At 40.2% G+C, this 16,298-nt stretch overlaps 1 protein-coding gene across 3 annotated transcripts in view; it reads right to left on the bottom strand.

Moving 5' to 3' along the window:
* Window positions 1-927: 927 nt before the first annotated feature.
* LOC132391833 (ras GTPase-activating protein-binding protein 2-like) overlaps window positions 928-16,298 on the bottom strand; it is a 39,514-nt gene continuing 24,143 nt past the window's right edge. For 2 of the 3 annotated variants that reach the window (XM_059965500.1, XM_059965499.1), the window contains exons 4-12: window positions 15,323-15,496; window positions 14,301-14,388; window positions 11,259-11,361; window positions 9,634-9,814; window positions 9,147-9,248; window positions 8,677-8,779; window positions 6,200-6,328; window positions 5,077-5,195; window positions 928-3,871 (exon numbers count right to left, since the gene is read on the bottom strand). In XM_059965500.1, coding sequence (XP_059821483.1) covers window positions 3,602-3,871; window positions 5,077-5,195; window positions 6,200-6,328; window positions 8,677-8,779; window positions 9,147-9,248; window positions 9,634-9,814; window positions 11,259-11,361; window positions 14,301-14,388; window positions 15,323-15,496 — 1,269 coding nt within the window. In that variant the 3' untranslated portion in view covers window positions 928-3,601. The remainder of the gene's footprint in view (window positions 3,872-5,076; window positions 5,196-6,199; window positions 6,329-8,676; window positions 8,780-9,146; window positions 9,249-9,633; window positions 9,815-11,258; window positions 11,362-14,300; window positions 14,389-15,322; window positions 15,497-16,298) is intronic. The other variant, XM_059965501.1, reaches the window with a different exon arrangement.

Genomic DNA, 16,298 nt, shown 5'->3' on the forward strand with positions numbered 1-16,298 from the left:
AAGTACGTGGAGGGGAGGGGTTGATTGGAGTCTGGGACTAGCAGAGAAGATGCTTAAATCAGCAGACTAGTTGGGCCAAAGGGTCCGTTTCTATTTTGGAATGGGGAGCAACACCTCATAACCCATTTAGGTAACTTCCAATCTGATGGCATGAACATCTATTTCTCCAACTTCCAAAAAGTTCTCCTCCCCATCTCTTCTTCAGTTCCTCACTGTGGCCTCTTACTACTTCTCTTCACCTACCTAACTCTTCCCCTCAGTGCCCCCACTTCTCCTTTTTCCTCCCATGGTACACCTCTCTTTTCTTATCAGATTCATTCTTCTACAGCCCTTTTACCTTCTCCATCTGTCACCTCCCAACTTCTTACTTCATCCCCTCCCACCCTCCTAGCTTCTCCCATCACCTTCGAGATTGTCCTCCTTCTGCTCCCCGCCACCTCATCTTCTCCCTTAATTTCCAGCTCTGATGAAGGGCCTCAACCCAAAACATCAGCTGTTTATCCACTTCCATAGATGCTGCCTAATCTGCTGAGTTCCTCCAGCATTTTTTGTGCATTGCTCTAAATTTCCAGAATCTGCAGAATCTCTTGTGTGTTTATTGTAGAATGTATGTATTAAGCATTTATACTGGTAACTTCTACAAAGATGTGATTGAATTAATCTAGAATGGAATATATAAACTTCACTTTAACATTAGTTTGGGACTTACCTCAGTAGGGTTCTTGTCATTCCTTTCCTTGAAACTTGCTGTACGTTAACCTGACCCAAAAGGGGAAAATACTGATTTGTTCAGCAAGTCTTTATTCACACAGAACGTGGTTTAACATACCTGTTCACACCTCCACCCCCAACATAAGATGGAAATGCTAAATAAATGTAAATTGTTAAGCATGACACAGGAATTATAAAACTGAAAACAAATTTAACTGCTTCAGACATCAGTAGTTTATTGTATGTTTAGTCCAACACATTCAAAAAAGAAAATCAAATATGAAGACTTGCCACCTGCAACACGTGTAACTACTGTGCTCTAACAGCATAAGATGGCCAAACACAGATCAGCTTCTGAAGATGGCAAACCATTTATTATCTACAATACCCACAAAAGCTAAGGTGGTAAAGCCCATCTTATTGGTAAAAATGGAATGATATTGCTCCAAAAATGCAACATATCATTAGCTAGTGCCACCCAATAATACACATTCGTCGTGGAAAAGTCTACTAACTTCGCTTTGGGGGGTATTGAGTATTGTAGGAAGTAGGGAACCAGGACTACAGCGCACAATAAAATTCAGTGAACAGATCACCAGTGAGTAACCACATTCTGATGTTACCAGATTCAGTTTGTTTTTAACCAATGTTTATTGACAGTGAGAAGCAAGCCAGATCAAAAATGGCTCATCTGCCTTCCTCAAGTTAAGTAAACTTGTACCCAACACTTTCTGGAAATAAGTCTCCAGTCTCCAAAGTGGTGTGAAATGAAATTAAAGTTAAATGTTGGTGAGGTGAAGCAATCAGCACAGCAGAAACTTGTGGAATTCTGGTAAACTACTTGGCAATGAAATTGTGCAAATGATACTGAAACCAAGTTCTGTGTCCAGGGGAGGGCTTCAAGTAAATCTGTGGGTGGGGGAGACGTTTAACTCTTCCTTGCCCGATGGAAACTTCAAGTACAATATTTCCAGGCCACATTAATAGATCTGATGTAGACATCAGTTGGAAAAAAAACTTTAAACAAGATTGAAAACACAAAAACTGCTAATGTATCCCAGAATTTGAGAAATAGTGCAAGACTACCATCAAACAAGGAAGACCTCAGAAATTTTCAAACAAAGACAAAACCAACAGACACAATTATCCTTTCAATCAATGTCTACAAACAAGTAAACTTCACTGTCTCTGCTGGTTTTGCTCAACAGTCAACAAGTGACAGCCTCAAGCTGTGCGTGTAAACAAATTTCTGCTTCAAAAACCACTGCGCTACCAGTAAATGTGCATTGTTGCTAGAAGCTGTGACTTAATGATATTCCCACTCATCACCAACAGCTTCTACCCGTACCAAGCTAACGTGCGTGTCATTACACTTTTGCTCCCTCTAGGCCAAACCAACCAATGGTACGAGGGGAACGAGAAGCTGCGGATTTTGGCTTGAAAGCTGCAGTATCCTTGATGTTGGCCGACCTGTTTTATTTCAAAAAAAAAAGAACCCGCAACAATTACTGTTAAGCTTTGCATAATGTAGCTTCCCCTTAAAGTTATATTTTATATGAACTGATCTCAGATGACTACACATCTTTAAATAACCGTTTATGCAGTAAAGTATAGCCATAACCATGCTCTTTTGCATATCTCTCATAAAGGTAACAGTAATGGGTTTTAGTTTTTTTTAAACACCTAATTTTCCAATGTAAAACACAAAACACAAGCAAAGCAACCATGTGGTTACAGGAATGGTATAAAAACAGCTAAGAACAGGTGAACAGGAGATTGTGCAATTTTCTTTTCTATTTAATACTTCTGATTTCCCACACCCCCACACACAGAGCAAGGATGCTGCAGCTTTTTGCATCTTTGCATTTCATCAACATACTAGTGATTCCATAAGGTATTACAGCTGTTCAGCTTTGTACTGAGTTAGTACAATCCATACAAGAGTTGCCAGCAAGTCTGGAATGACGTTATCAATAGAAGGCACCATCATGCTCTTTACACTTTGAAAGAACGAAAAACAGTAACATTTAGCTATGATTTTTCGCTGCACATTCACAACTGCACAGATCAAAGGGGAAGAAAACTGGTGTCAAGCAGCGAGGCATCCCTGTATTGCAGTGGGGTAGATAGAAAAAAGAGAGTAAGCCACCAAACTCTTGCGCTCAGGGCTGTTAATCCAAGTTCACAATTGCTTTTGTATATCAATTTTTAGTTCAAGAAAAAAAAAAGTCCATCTCCATCAGAAACTGTTTCAAACATTGTCCATTATGGCTAACAGATGTGGGAAAACAGCGGTCACAGCAGGTATAAGATTCAAAGCCCACATCTGGTCAGTCAGCCTTCCCTGTCGAAGCAGACAGCACTGGATTTTCACCCGTCTCCTCCTGCAGTTGCCATGGCAAATGATGCTCTAAGAGTACCTATTAGTGCATTATGACGAGTGCATGAACGCAAGTTCTTGAGCCAAGTATTTCTAAAAGGAAAAATATCAAGGCAAGCTTCTCCAATTGCACCAATTTGTTTTCCTCAACAGAACTGGGCATAAACTTGACACATTTATAAAATAAAGCAGCCAAGTTGCAAAGGCCCATGGTTGTTTCTTTTTTAAACATATAAAGGGGTGGATCTTCAGACCTTTAAAATGGGTTCCAATTAAATTGAAGCCTTTTGCTCTATTTTCCAAGTCTTTAGACAATGGTTTTTGCTTTTTTTTTGCTTGAATCCTGTTCCAAAAATAGGGAAAAAGATCAACTGGTAAAAAGAAGGCTGTTTTCACAAAGAAATGAGAAAAAAAACAGGCCGTGTCACATTCCAAAGCCAAAATTAACAAAAATGCCAAAATAAACGAAGAGTATGGTGTCACCAGCAAGATATCAGGAACAATGAAGCCTTAGCGACGGGGTCCAGCAAAACGACCTTCACTAGACAAGCCCCCTCTGCCAGCCCCAGGGCCCGACTTCAGCGCCATTCCACCTCTGGGTGGGGGACCCCGGGGATCGCGGTCTCGCATCATCCCACTGCCGATCATGCCTCGTCCAGAGCCCCTGTCGCTGCGACGGGTGTCCCTACGATCTTCACCCCCTCGGCGCTCTCCCTCTCGGAAAGCTCTCGTTTTCTTCTCCTCCACGTTCAGACGGACCTCACCACGGAACATAATCGGCTGCAGACAGAGATCTCAGGTTAATAGGCTCCCAGACAAAAACACTCAAGCCCCTTTCTTTAGCTTTGGACTTTTTCCAGAAAGCATCAATGCTGGCTCAGTGGATGCCCCACCAGACTCAGTCATGTGTTTACAACATGCTTCTTCCCATTAACAAGCCAGTTATCCAGGCTGGTACTCACTACATGGCACTGTAGTATCAGAAATGCTGTCTTGCCGATGAGGTAACTAAACAATCCCCTGAATATTTGAGAAAAGGAGAAAAGATTTACGAAAATGTTGCCTGAACTAGAGGAGAGGTTGGCCAGGCTAAGTCTTTATTCCTTGGAATGTATGAGAATGAGGGGTAACCTTATATAAATGTTTTAACTCACAAGTGTTATAGATAAGGTGAACGATAACAGTGTTTTCTCCAGGGTAGGCGAGACTAAAACTAGTGGGCATGGATTTAGGGTGGGGAAGGGGAGGAAGAATATTAAAAAGACACCCAAGGGGCAACCGCTTCATGCGGAGGGTGGTGAGTATATGGTACGAGCTGCCAGAGGAAGTGGTTGAGACAGGTACTACAGTATCATTGAAGAAGCGCTTGAATAAGTAGATGCAGGTGCAGGACTTGAAGGGATATGGGCACAACACAGGGACTACCTGCATGGGCAGCGTGAACTCTTTGGGCTGAAGGGCCTGTATCTATGCTGCACAGTGCTACAACTCTGACAGGAATAAAAAAAACAGCAATTCTTCACTTTCACTAACATTACATTTTCTAATCACATTATTCTCTTGGAAGTCTATTGTTAGCATATTGTTTCTTTTACAAATATTCATTCATTAGATTCAGGCTCTGCTGCCAAGGTGTTAAATTTGTTTGGCCTCAATTGATGGTTAAGAACTGTTAAGGAGGCCAACAGATCAGTAAACCAGATGGGTTTTCATGTCAATCTGTAAACTTCCTGTCACCATTTCCAATATTAGATTTATTTACTGTAATTTATTTAAATTCCCCAGCATCTGTGATGGGATTGGAACTCATGGCTCCACGTGGAATGTCTGGGTCTCAGATAACTGGACAAGTAATTTAACCACTCTACTATCCTTCCATGGGTTTCACCACCACAGCAATGACTAAATTTCAAAAGCATCTTAGCAGCTGCAAAGCACATTTATATAACACAAGCTTGAAGACTGCTAGATAGATTAATAATTACCTTGGCACTCAAGATTCTTTGTACAGGATCTGGATCATCAAACACCACAAACCCAAAGTTGGGCAGCTTCCCTCCACTGCTCTTTGTATTGATACGAAGCTCAACTACATTGCCAAAACCTACCAGGAAAAACAGATTTAAAACATCAAACTCTGTAACCAATCTATTTCAGAAAACTCAAGAAATAATTTGTAACTGACAAACACTGTAAATGATTTTGATTACCATCTAACTTAGATGGTAAGTTTTTAAGCTGAAATAAGTGCAGAAAAGATTCACAAAGCTGTTAGCAGGGCTTGAAAGAGAGACTAAAAGGGCTGGCTACCCCTACCCCCTGGAGCGTAGGAGGTTGAGAGATGAACTTAGAGGTATGAGCCTCTCCCTCCCCCCTCCAAAACTAGAGGGAATAGATTTAAAGTGAGAAGGGATACGAGAATCAACTTTTCCACACAGAGGCTGGTGGGGATATGAAAAAGCTACTTAAGTAAACAGGTGTAATTATGATTTTTAAAAGACATTTACACAGGAATACTTTAGAGGAATATGGGCCAAACACAGGCAAGTGGGATAGGCTTAGGTAATAACCTCGGTTGCAATGTTCAAGTTATACCAAAAGGCCTATTTCAATGCTGTGTTATTCTATGACAAGCAATACAATCCCACCAAGCAACAGATAAAAATACTTTTGGCTCCCTCACACACCTATGCACCAAAAGAAGTTTGCCTTTCTCACACTAAACAAATGGTTATATAATTTTTGGACTGCTGTAAGTGTGATACACCCTGACCACTTTATACCCTTCAATACTGGTTACCTGTCCCCTCTGCAAAATTAATACACAGATTACTGGTGCGATTGCACTGCGCTGGAGACTGATTAAGTGACCTGTGATGATTTGAACCTTTAGAGTTCTGGGACTAGGAGTAAAGAAGGAAAAATTAAGGGAACCAGATAACTAAGTGAATAAAATTAAATGAGGGTGTAACACAACAAAGATCAGCAAACTCTTATTTCCAGGCAAGGTGGGAGATTGGTTATCCTTGGCTTAATTCCCTGTCCAGTTAATACTAAAAAGATATCTGGTTCACTCCCATGTTTACAGCTAATTCATGAAGTACTCACCCATGAAGAAATCTTTCAATTCATTTTCATCAATGTCATGAGGTAAGTTGCCAACAAAGAGCTGGTGACTATCTGGGTAACGAATGATTCTTCGATTCTCGACCTCATTTGTATCTAGATCTCCTCGACCTGCAACATAAAGATGGTATCTCAGTGCAATTTTGAAACTAGTTTCATATTTTGGCATAGTTTACAGAGTTGGTGAAACAAACATTTAAAAATGTATACCATAAATAACACACCTTCTCAACCACTTGTGTCTTCACGTTTCTATACTTTCACCATTATAACAGAGACTAGATTTTATAAGCATCTCAACAGCAAATATCACAGACTATATAAATTAATAATTACCATGTCAGTCAGGATTCAATGGATTATCAAATACCATAAACACTAAGTTGGGAACCATCCAATCTGTAAGGGCCAACCCTCAGCTCCCTTTCCATCGGCACATCATCACTTGACCACAACAGCCAGAACTGAAGAGATTAGTTTCCATAAAGGCTGATGGTACCCTGTTTCAGCACTCCCAACATTCTGGCCCCTTTGCTATCTCATTACTGTCAAACTGACTACCAACCAAAATAAGCCATTGTCTTCCATCAGATAAACAGAAAATATCTTTACCCTTTTGCCATTGATTTCATCAGCATTCCTGGTCAATGACTCTTACACAGCTAAGTCTTCATTCTGTCCGATTCCTGTTTCATATTTCTTCTGTGCCAATTTGGTTATTGTTCAGACCCTCAAGAACATCTCTGTCATCTACAGATTAAGCTCAGTAATACTCTATCTTTTAACCCCACACCCAACACAATTCTTACCTTCACATCACATAAAAATTCTGCCACGCCCTATACTTGGAGTGACCAAATCATGCCTTAGAGTGACAGGCTGCCTCTCAAATTTCACCACTAAATACTGCTCAACAGATGAATATCAGGGATTTATGGTATCCCTCTGACCTTATTCCTGCAAGTAGCATCAGCCAGTGGAATGAACACATTTGGCATGTTTGCAATTTCCCTGCAGAGTGTAGTATCTGTGTATTATAATTCAAAATAAAAGTGACAGAGCTACTACTCATTTTGAATTGTATAAGATCTTAAGAGAAAATGGCAGTAATGATCATTAGAAGTATTTCAAGTGTGAAAGATCACTGGATTGAGGGCTATGGAGAAAATTGTGCCCAGGGCAGACAGCCATAGCCATATTGAAAGGTGGGGCAGGCTTGAAATGTTGAGTGGCCTACTCCTGTGTGGATGTTAATGACAATGGATTGTAAGAAACACAAGTATTGAGGAAAGAGCAGCTCAACCAGAATGACAGACAATTCTGCAGGCATAGTAGAAGGCAGCACACTTCAGTGCTTTCTTATTACAGTTTTAAATGCCACAAGTTTTCATCTGATCATCCTCCTGGATCAGATTTGAGGGAATACAAGGTAACCATATTTAAATGGTGCCAAAAGTTGCTTCATTGGAAGCTCAGAGCTACCAAAGCTAGATTTGTTATTTCATGGAATACTGCTTATGCCAATCACTCATATTCCAAAGGGCAGTTGTTAAAAGTATTGCAAACCCTGGCTGCAATTAGAGATCCAAATCAAACAAAACTTCAGCACCTTTGTTTGCCAAAAGACTTAAAACCAGAATTGAGAATAACTAGGCTGTCAGCTCAAGCAGCAATTACCACGATGGATAGGTGGATTTCTATATTCCATAGTAAGCAATAAAAACTTAAACATTCTTTAAATTGGGCTGGTTTTGATCTTTTGAACATTAGCACAAAATGATTGTAAGGGATCACCCCCTCCTGACACAACTGATCACCTAAATGTAGTCTGGGACCCAAATCCAGTTCCAATTTATGGCATTAATCCAAATTACACTCTTCACTTGCTGAATATCTACAATGGAGAATATCAAAATATATTTGGCTGAGGAGAGTGGTGACTCAGACCTCGCCATGGCCTTGCATTGTATTTGTCTACTTGCACAGTATTTTGTAACTGTAACTATATTCCATATTGTTACTTTCCATTTCAACTACTTTGATGTGCTCACAATGAAATGATCCATCTGAATGACATGCACTTGAAAAGTTTCCACTGCATCGCGGAACGTTAGGGTGACATAATAGACCCATTAGCACTCCTGTCTTCCCATGTAGCCAGGATAAAACAACCACAGGACCAGAACAGAGCTATACCCTCCACCCCTCAGAGAGATGATCATCATCATGCATGAATCTGAAATGAAATACAAGCCAATTGACCCATGTCAGTACTAAAATGGCACTACTTTAGTTCTTCTTGTGCTTCAATTTCACCAGATCTGCCAGGTTCCAGACCAAACTTTTCAGTTCTGTATCATCCTCCCAAGCCATCTCCCTCAACTGCCCCCCCTCCCACCCCGCACCCTCTCCATTTTCCCCATATTAACTAGAAAACCACTTCAAAAATACATACACACCTGTCCTGGGTCCACGGGGCACAAAGCCCATCCGATCTCGAGGACGCTGGTCTCTCGGCCGGGGTGGCTGAGACTGGGTCTCGCTCTTTGCTTCACCTCGTGTCTGGAATGTTATTTGGGGGAAGGGGTGGTGGAAAGACAACAAAAAGAGAGTGAAGTTGCTACAATGGCTCATTGCACTCAATGTATACACATCCCTTTATATCTTAGTTCAGTGATGGAGAACATTTAACAGTTTTCACTACCTGACTAACAGAAGCCATTGCCCTGATTTTTGCTGACTGACAATATTACTTTATCAAGGGTTTGTGCTATGAGCTAACAATAACTAACACAAATATCTAAGCTTGTCATTTTCTTTTCAAATATAATTACCTAACCCAAATTGATAAACAGACAGAATTTCTAAGCTTTTCTTTTGAAGAAAAGCAATAAATATATATTAATAAGCAGGTCCATTCACAGATTACCTGTGAGGCTGGCGCTTTAACAACATGGGCAGGAATTCCAGAGGAAGCAACTGTACCACTAGGAGGCAGATTTTTACTTGTCACTGAGGCCCAGGAGAAAGCCTGCAGAGAATGCAACACATACCTATGCTACTATCAAGAAATAAAGCATTCCCTCAAATACAAAAAATCCTGAGCCTATGATTAGGGTATGTTTTTAGTTTGGCAGCATATTGGTGAAAATTATGTAGGCCAATTGCATTTAACATTTCTACTTCAAAGATGTAATGGTCAAATTCAAACTACAACTTACCAGTTTTCACTATGAGCAGCTACATTTCATTAGTAAATGTTGACTAACCCATTCATATTGTGTATGCATTATTTTTTTTGGAGCCCTGACTATATTTTACTATAAGTGCACTTCTATTTTTAATCTGGGCCAGATAAAGCCAGAGAGTATTGCCTGGCAATAAGAAACCTATATAGAGAAAATACTGGTATTAACCTTGGGAGGCTCTTGAGGTTGAGAAGTAGGTTCCACTGGAGTAGGTGATGGAGCCTTCTCCTCCAACTCTTCCGTAGTCTTCTCCACCAGCTCAGGTTCAGGCTTTACCTCCTCAGTTTTGGACTCCGGCTCAGGCTCAGGCTCAGCCGCTGCCTCCTCCAATGGTTCCTCCACACCATTACTTTACACAGAAACAAATAAGGGAAAATTCAAGACTAGCAATATTTTAACAAAAGTCTGTGTGCGCGTGCATGCTTGCACTCAGTAGCAATTTACAGAGGACAAGTTGGAGAGGTAAATATATACAAGAGATCAGTTCATTTTGTATGCTAATAGTATCAGATTGTACAAACAAAAGCCAACTGAGAACACTGGAAGTAGCAGAATACATAAAACAGAAGCACAATATCACCCTTATACTTTCCCCACGGTAACTCACTTGGCAAACTACTTCACAACACTGCTCAATAAACAATATTAGAAATAACTTCAGACCGACAGGTGAATGGGCAGAGGGATCGATAACTTCAGTAAGAGTTTCAAAATAAATGGTAAAAAAAATTAGAGGAAAACAAACTTTCACCAGACTGGTAGGGATGCAGAACCCATTTTCTTAAAGGGTGCACAGGGAGAAAACACTTAACACTCTTCAAGAAAGTACTGATTGAAAACCTGAGGTGCAGTAATCCAAAGACTGAAAGCTGGAAAGTGGGATTAATAGAATTTAAGAACACCATTAAGGCAATAATTTGAGGTGGGCCGGGGAGGAGTTCTCGAAGATAGTCAATTTACTCAAAAATACAGATTCTATTTAGAGAACCACACTTCTCCCAGAGAAATAGGGACAGGAGAATGCCTTCAGAAGACTACAGTGAATGAAGGATGGCTAAATTATGTGCATCAGATCAATGGGTCACCCAAGTGTCGTCAGAAAGTTCAAACATCTTCACTTTGTATGCAGCAGCCTTACTTATTTTTGTTTTGACCAGCGTGATTACAATAGGCTGCTCAACAACCTTCTGTTCGAAATTTCTTCTCATTAATAGTACTAATCCCCCATTTAAAGAATTCTGATGGAAATGGTAGTTCCAACAACTGCAACACAAGGGCCTCCATTGCAGCTGCATGTCCTTCAGCGCAAAGGCAAGTCACAACCCTATTCCTCATGCCAATACAGGGAATGTATCCCAACATAGAGCAAAGACTCTTGCATATTGAATTTTCATGCTTACACATTAGGTTTTCATGGCTCATTGTATACTGTGCTCTGCAAAAATATTGGCTCATTCTGGCCACAATGGCATTCAAAGTAGTCAACTTTAAACATTATCCTCTCCACCAATAATCACCTCATTCTACTCTCTGAAAACTTGAAGCCACGTGGAAGTCTACAACCTGCTAACCTATCACTCCTGTTCTTTGCTCTGTTGTAAAAAAAGGAATGTAGTAAACAATGGACCGTCAAGAATTAGGTTTAAAAATAACTTATTATTGCTTTCAAATATAATAATTATAAGAGAATAAGATATAGGAGCAGAAGTAGGCCAGTCCGTCCATCGAGTCTGCTCTGCATTATATGTAATAGCTATCCTTATGTTGTGACTTACAAAGTGCAAGGTATTTACCTGACAGCATGAGCCTCATAATAGGTACTGTTTGTGTTTTCTTGCACGGGCTCGGGAGAAAGTTGTGGTTCTTCCGGTTCCTCCTCAACCTCCTCTTCAGATTCTATAAAGTGCAGAGAGATTTAAAGAGACAAACTAATTTAGACATACGTCAACACTGATGGCAGATTAAACCTCATTATTATGCTTTGGGAAGTAATATACAGAATAATACATCAAAACTAAGCTGCAACTAATTTTGAAGAATTAATTTTAGTTTATAATGAAGGATTATCCAAAGATAAGAGGTCAGCCAATGAATAACTCCCTTTCTTCATTCATGAGCCATAGACCTTTGGAACACTATACCAAGCAGTTGTGGATACTCATCCCTATTTAAGCTGGAGATTCCCCATTGCAAAACGTTGGCCATTTGACCAGCATTGAGCAGCACAGTATATTGCTGTGTATCTGTAGCTATCATAACACTTCACCTTTGCTGGAGCCTCCATCCCCTTTTTATCAATTCCACCTTCCTCTCCCTGTAAAACTGAGTCCATCCACAACCCTACTGTCAGTAACACATGAACTTTACACTGCATTGCAAGTGTTATGTACTCGTGACATGACAGTGGTACCCTTGTCACGTGACTGGGGTTGAAGCTATACTGGACTTGAGGTAATGGTCTTGTGATGGTGGAGTGATGTCATTTTCCCGCCAGTAGAGATCATGTGACAGGTTTTTTTTTAAACAGGTTGTAAAAAGAAGACCCCACCCTGTGAGGAGGGGCAGTTCGTGGCTGGATTTGCCATGTTGACTTCATGCCACTGTGTGATTTAATGTGATGACGCAGTTTAGTTGAAAGATGAAGTTTTATCTAATGCCTAAAGTTTAAAAGGTCATTGCCAGCAGGTTCTTTACAATACTGCTAGTTTGAGAATCAGTGGAGAGTGAAGATCGGAGTTCGGGAGCTAAAGATTGAGGAGAATCCATTTTTGACGGTGAAACGGGTTCGACCTTATTTAATCCTTATTCGGAAAGTAATTCGTTGACTGTTCTCGTGTTAATCTCTGCGGGATAGCAGAAGATTGAGGACAGTGTGATAAAGGAAAGGTCAGTGCCTTTAAGCTGTTTTGTTTCGTAAATTCTTCGTGGGAAAAGTTCAACGTTGGGGATCAAAGCAAAATAACGTGAAAGAGAATTTAAATCGTCTTATAAAGTCTCTCCTTTTAAATGGACTGTGCGCATTTCGAACTTTTGGCAATACTACTTTAAAGAACTGTTTTTGCAACATCGCTTTAAGAACTGTTTAAGCTGCCGCACAGCAGCTGATTTCCGGTTACGTTAGTGTTTGTTTACTTTTGGAGGGTTTGTTTTCGGTGTTTAATAAAAGTGTTGTTTGGTATAAAAAAAACCCTTGCCTAACTCATATATTTATTGTTGCCTGAATACGTAACACAAGCTATCACTAAAGTCACCCACTTCCACATCATCCAGCTATAGCTCATTAGTTGCTAAATCCCTCATCAGTTCCTTTGTTACCTCAACATTTGATTATTCCACAGCTCCAGTCAACTTCAAATAATTTGTAAATCTAAGGTCATTAGAACTCTGCACTATTTATGCAGAGTTCTGTCAACCCATCAACCATAATTTGATTGACCTACTTTAGCAGCTAATTAGTGTTTTGATTTTAGCATTCTCATTCTTATTTTTAAATCCATGCAAGGACATGACTTTGCTATCTCCAACCTACTCCTCGATACTTATTTTCCAAAATCGTTAAGTTCCTACTCCTTTCCAGATCTATTGTGTATCCATAACTGACAGGCAGGTCTTCAGCTGCTAACAGTCTAAGATCTGTTATTTCCTCCATCAACCACATGTACTTTTATGGCATTGCTTATGTGCATTCATAATCTCCACGTGGCTTGGGATCAACCTATGTTGAATACGCTTCCATGGAGCATCATACGATGTTTTGCAATGTTAAAAGCACAATAACCTGCTGAACTAACTGCACCTGAGGAAGTGGGTCACATACCAGAGGTGGCTGGATGCCTTCTCAGAGCTGGAGGTGGGAGGAATCGGAGGGCAAGGGCACAAAGGAGTGAGAAAGGAGGAGGAAGCAACGCCAAAGATAGAAGTAGAGGGGGAAAGGGCCAGGTTCCAAGGAGAGAAGAAAGCACAACGCAAAGGTTTGATAATGTATGGGAAGATCAATATAAAAGACAGGCCACTAATAAAGAAAGCAGGGTTAGGACTGGAGGTATGAGAGGGACCCAGCCAGCCATGGCAGTCTTCAGAATCTGTCCTCAGGTTAAGTGTTTAAGGATGAAACATCAGTGTCCTGTTCTCTTATTCCAGAATTGATCTGGGAAGCTTTCTGTACAACAGTTAGAGGCTGTAAGTATGAAGACAAGCAGAAGCAAATTTTCCAGATGACAGATCAGACATTGTTTACTTGTTAACCCAAGTACACTACTGTACACAGTGGCAATAAATGGGCAAAGAGTGATGTGTTGAAATCAGCAAGTGACTATACCTTAGATAATCAGCTACCAGTGACTGTGGCTGCTGTACAGGAAATGGGGCTACAACTTGGAACCAGGATAATTCCTACAATTTCAACTAGACCTTGAAAGAACTAACAAGCTTCATTAAAAGAAAACTGCTATAAGCTGGAATCAGCAATTCCTATAAAAGTATCTCGGCTGGTCGATCACTACTTTATACAGATGGATAGTACAAGCCAAGGGCACACTCAGTTTGCCTTTCAGAATTACAGGAAGTGGCACTGACTTTCATTTGTATTTTGCAATGGATCTGTCCAAACATCTGTCCGAAGATCTCACACAAGCTGTGAAACATGAACAGGACCGGAAATTGACCCATTACCAACTTCCAAGTAACAAACACCTTATTTGCAGTTCCTGTTAGCAGTTGATATTCCAATGTTGAAAACTAATATAATTTTTGTTAAAAATGAAAATGAAAATATTTTAGCTTAGAGCTTAAGTGACTCCAGTAAATTTGTCGCCTACAATGTTTAAAACTCTCACCTTCTTCCAGTTCTGCATCAGAATCAAACACTTCATCTTGGTAGCGAAATATATCATTGTGGACATAGAACTTGTTTGGAACAGAACCCTGCAATTTTTAAAAGAACAAAATTTAGACTTCATGAACATCTTTAGTAGCACTGATGAATAAGAGTAATGTTAATAAACTCCACATGTAGACTGAACAGCTCACTTTTATTTAGTACCAACATAATTTTCCAGATAAAACACTAATTTGTTCAAATGAACGCATCAATAATGCAAACAATATTAAAATATTAACCAAGAGATTAAATCTATTTTAGAAATATTAGAATTATATTTAAATTTAAAGTCTCTGTTAACAAGAGGTCGAATTCCATAAGCGCTTTTTATCTGGGTGATTACAGTTATCATAGTCAGCGAAGGTAGTGTGGATAAGCTCCCACTACCTATTAAATGCATCCAATGGTGTGTATCTCAAATAGCCTCTGACAACTACAGGCCTTCACATGTGGCTTAGCTACCAAGCCCAACTGAAACATCTCTACTGACAGAAGAAGGGGCAAAGGCAGATTACAGCCACATTAAAACCATGACCTTCTAGCAGCCGGAACTTGTCAGCCATGATTGGCAGCTCATGTAGAAGGAAAACTCTTGATTTCAAACCTCTAGTGCCTTGCAGCTATATCCACTAAATGGAAAGGCTTCAGGAGAAAAATACTGAGCTAGAGTCCCTAAGACAGTCCCTACGTTGAGTTCAACGCTGACTGGCAACTTCTGCAACTCCAATGGTACCGGACTCTGCCGTTCCTTTGGATTCATCAGCTGGGTAGAGAGGGCGCGCCTGCTACAAGGGCAACAACTTGCTCTCCATATCGTACTGCCTTGGCTTGCGGATCACGTAGGCAGCTAGGATGCAATATCCATAGGCAACTCCAAACAACAGAGGGCCTCAATGGTTGCGACAGAGTGAGTGCTACATCAACCTTGATTGCAATGCAACAAAACAATTGCCAGACACATTTTGAAATACTCCATACCTCTGGTGCCAGGACAAATGTCTGCATGAATTTCCTCATTGGTTGACCATTGTTTGACAGCTCCCCCATCACCTGCACAACCACACCATCACCAAGGGTGGCATGTGCATCCACATGGCGAATCTTGGTATGGCAGTCACTGAACTGAAGGGACATAACCTTCTTGTGGATTTCCTGCAAGAAAGCAAGCACAGCTTATAATGAACTTGATGTGGAAATGCAGTTGCTGATTTGCTTAAATTTGCAAGATAAAATTTAGTAAATGAAAAGTTAATAGCAAATTCTGAAGCTTTAAAGGAATGTACATGATCATTGCAAAAAACAGAACAAATGCATTAACTGGCCTGTCTGCTGATGCAGTAATTTACTAAATCAAAAAGGATTTAGAAGATTAATGGGAAGTACGTTTTGTAGCTCTGGTCACAGCTGTGAGATGAGAGAACACAAGAGCAGGAACTGGACAAGTGCACCAAGACTGTATGGTTTTAATACTGGATTTTAACCACATAGATGAGAGCAAGCAACTATTTCACGTTAGGAAGACAGCAAAGTGCTTGGATGTTCTCGGGAATTTCTGCAAACAATATATCCTAAAACCAAACTTGCAGCTATGTTAAATTTAGGTGAGAATAATGAACTAGGTTTAGTTAGCTAAAAAGTACTTTAGCAATTATCCAGAAGGGATCAAAATGTAATTCAGCTCAGTGCAAAGGGAGAAGAACTAAGACCTTAAGCTTGGGTTTGAGTTCAATAGATACTGCTCAAAGTAAACCAGACAAATTTGTTAATGGGTAAAACAACAGAAAAATCACTAACTGGTGTATAAAAAAGGAGAAGCTAACTATTTATACCTTGAGACCCTCTTCACCATTGCCGTTGACTTCAACCAGGCCAACATCAGGAATACATTACCAAAATACTACCAGCATGTCTCCTGTCTCACTATGGGCCCTAACCATCTAGACCATTGCTACAT

This window comes from Hypanus sabinus, chromosome 3, assembly GCF_030144855.1.
Source record: "Hypanus sabinus isolate sHypSab1 chromosome 3, sHypSab1.hap1, whole genome shotgun sequence".
NCBI lineage: Eukaryota > Metazoa > Chordata > Chondrichthyes > Myliobatiformes > Dasyatidae > Hypanus > Hypanus sabinus.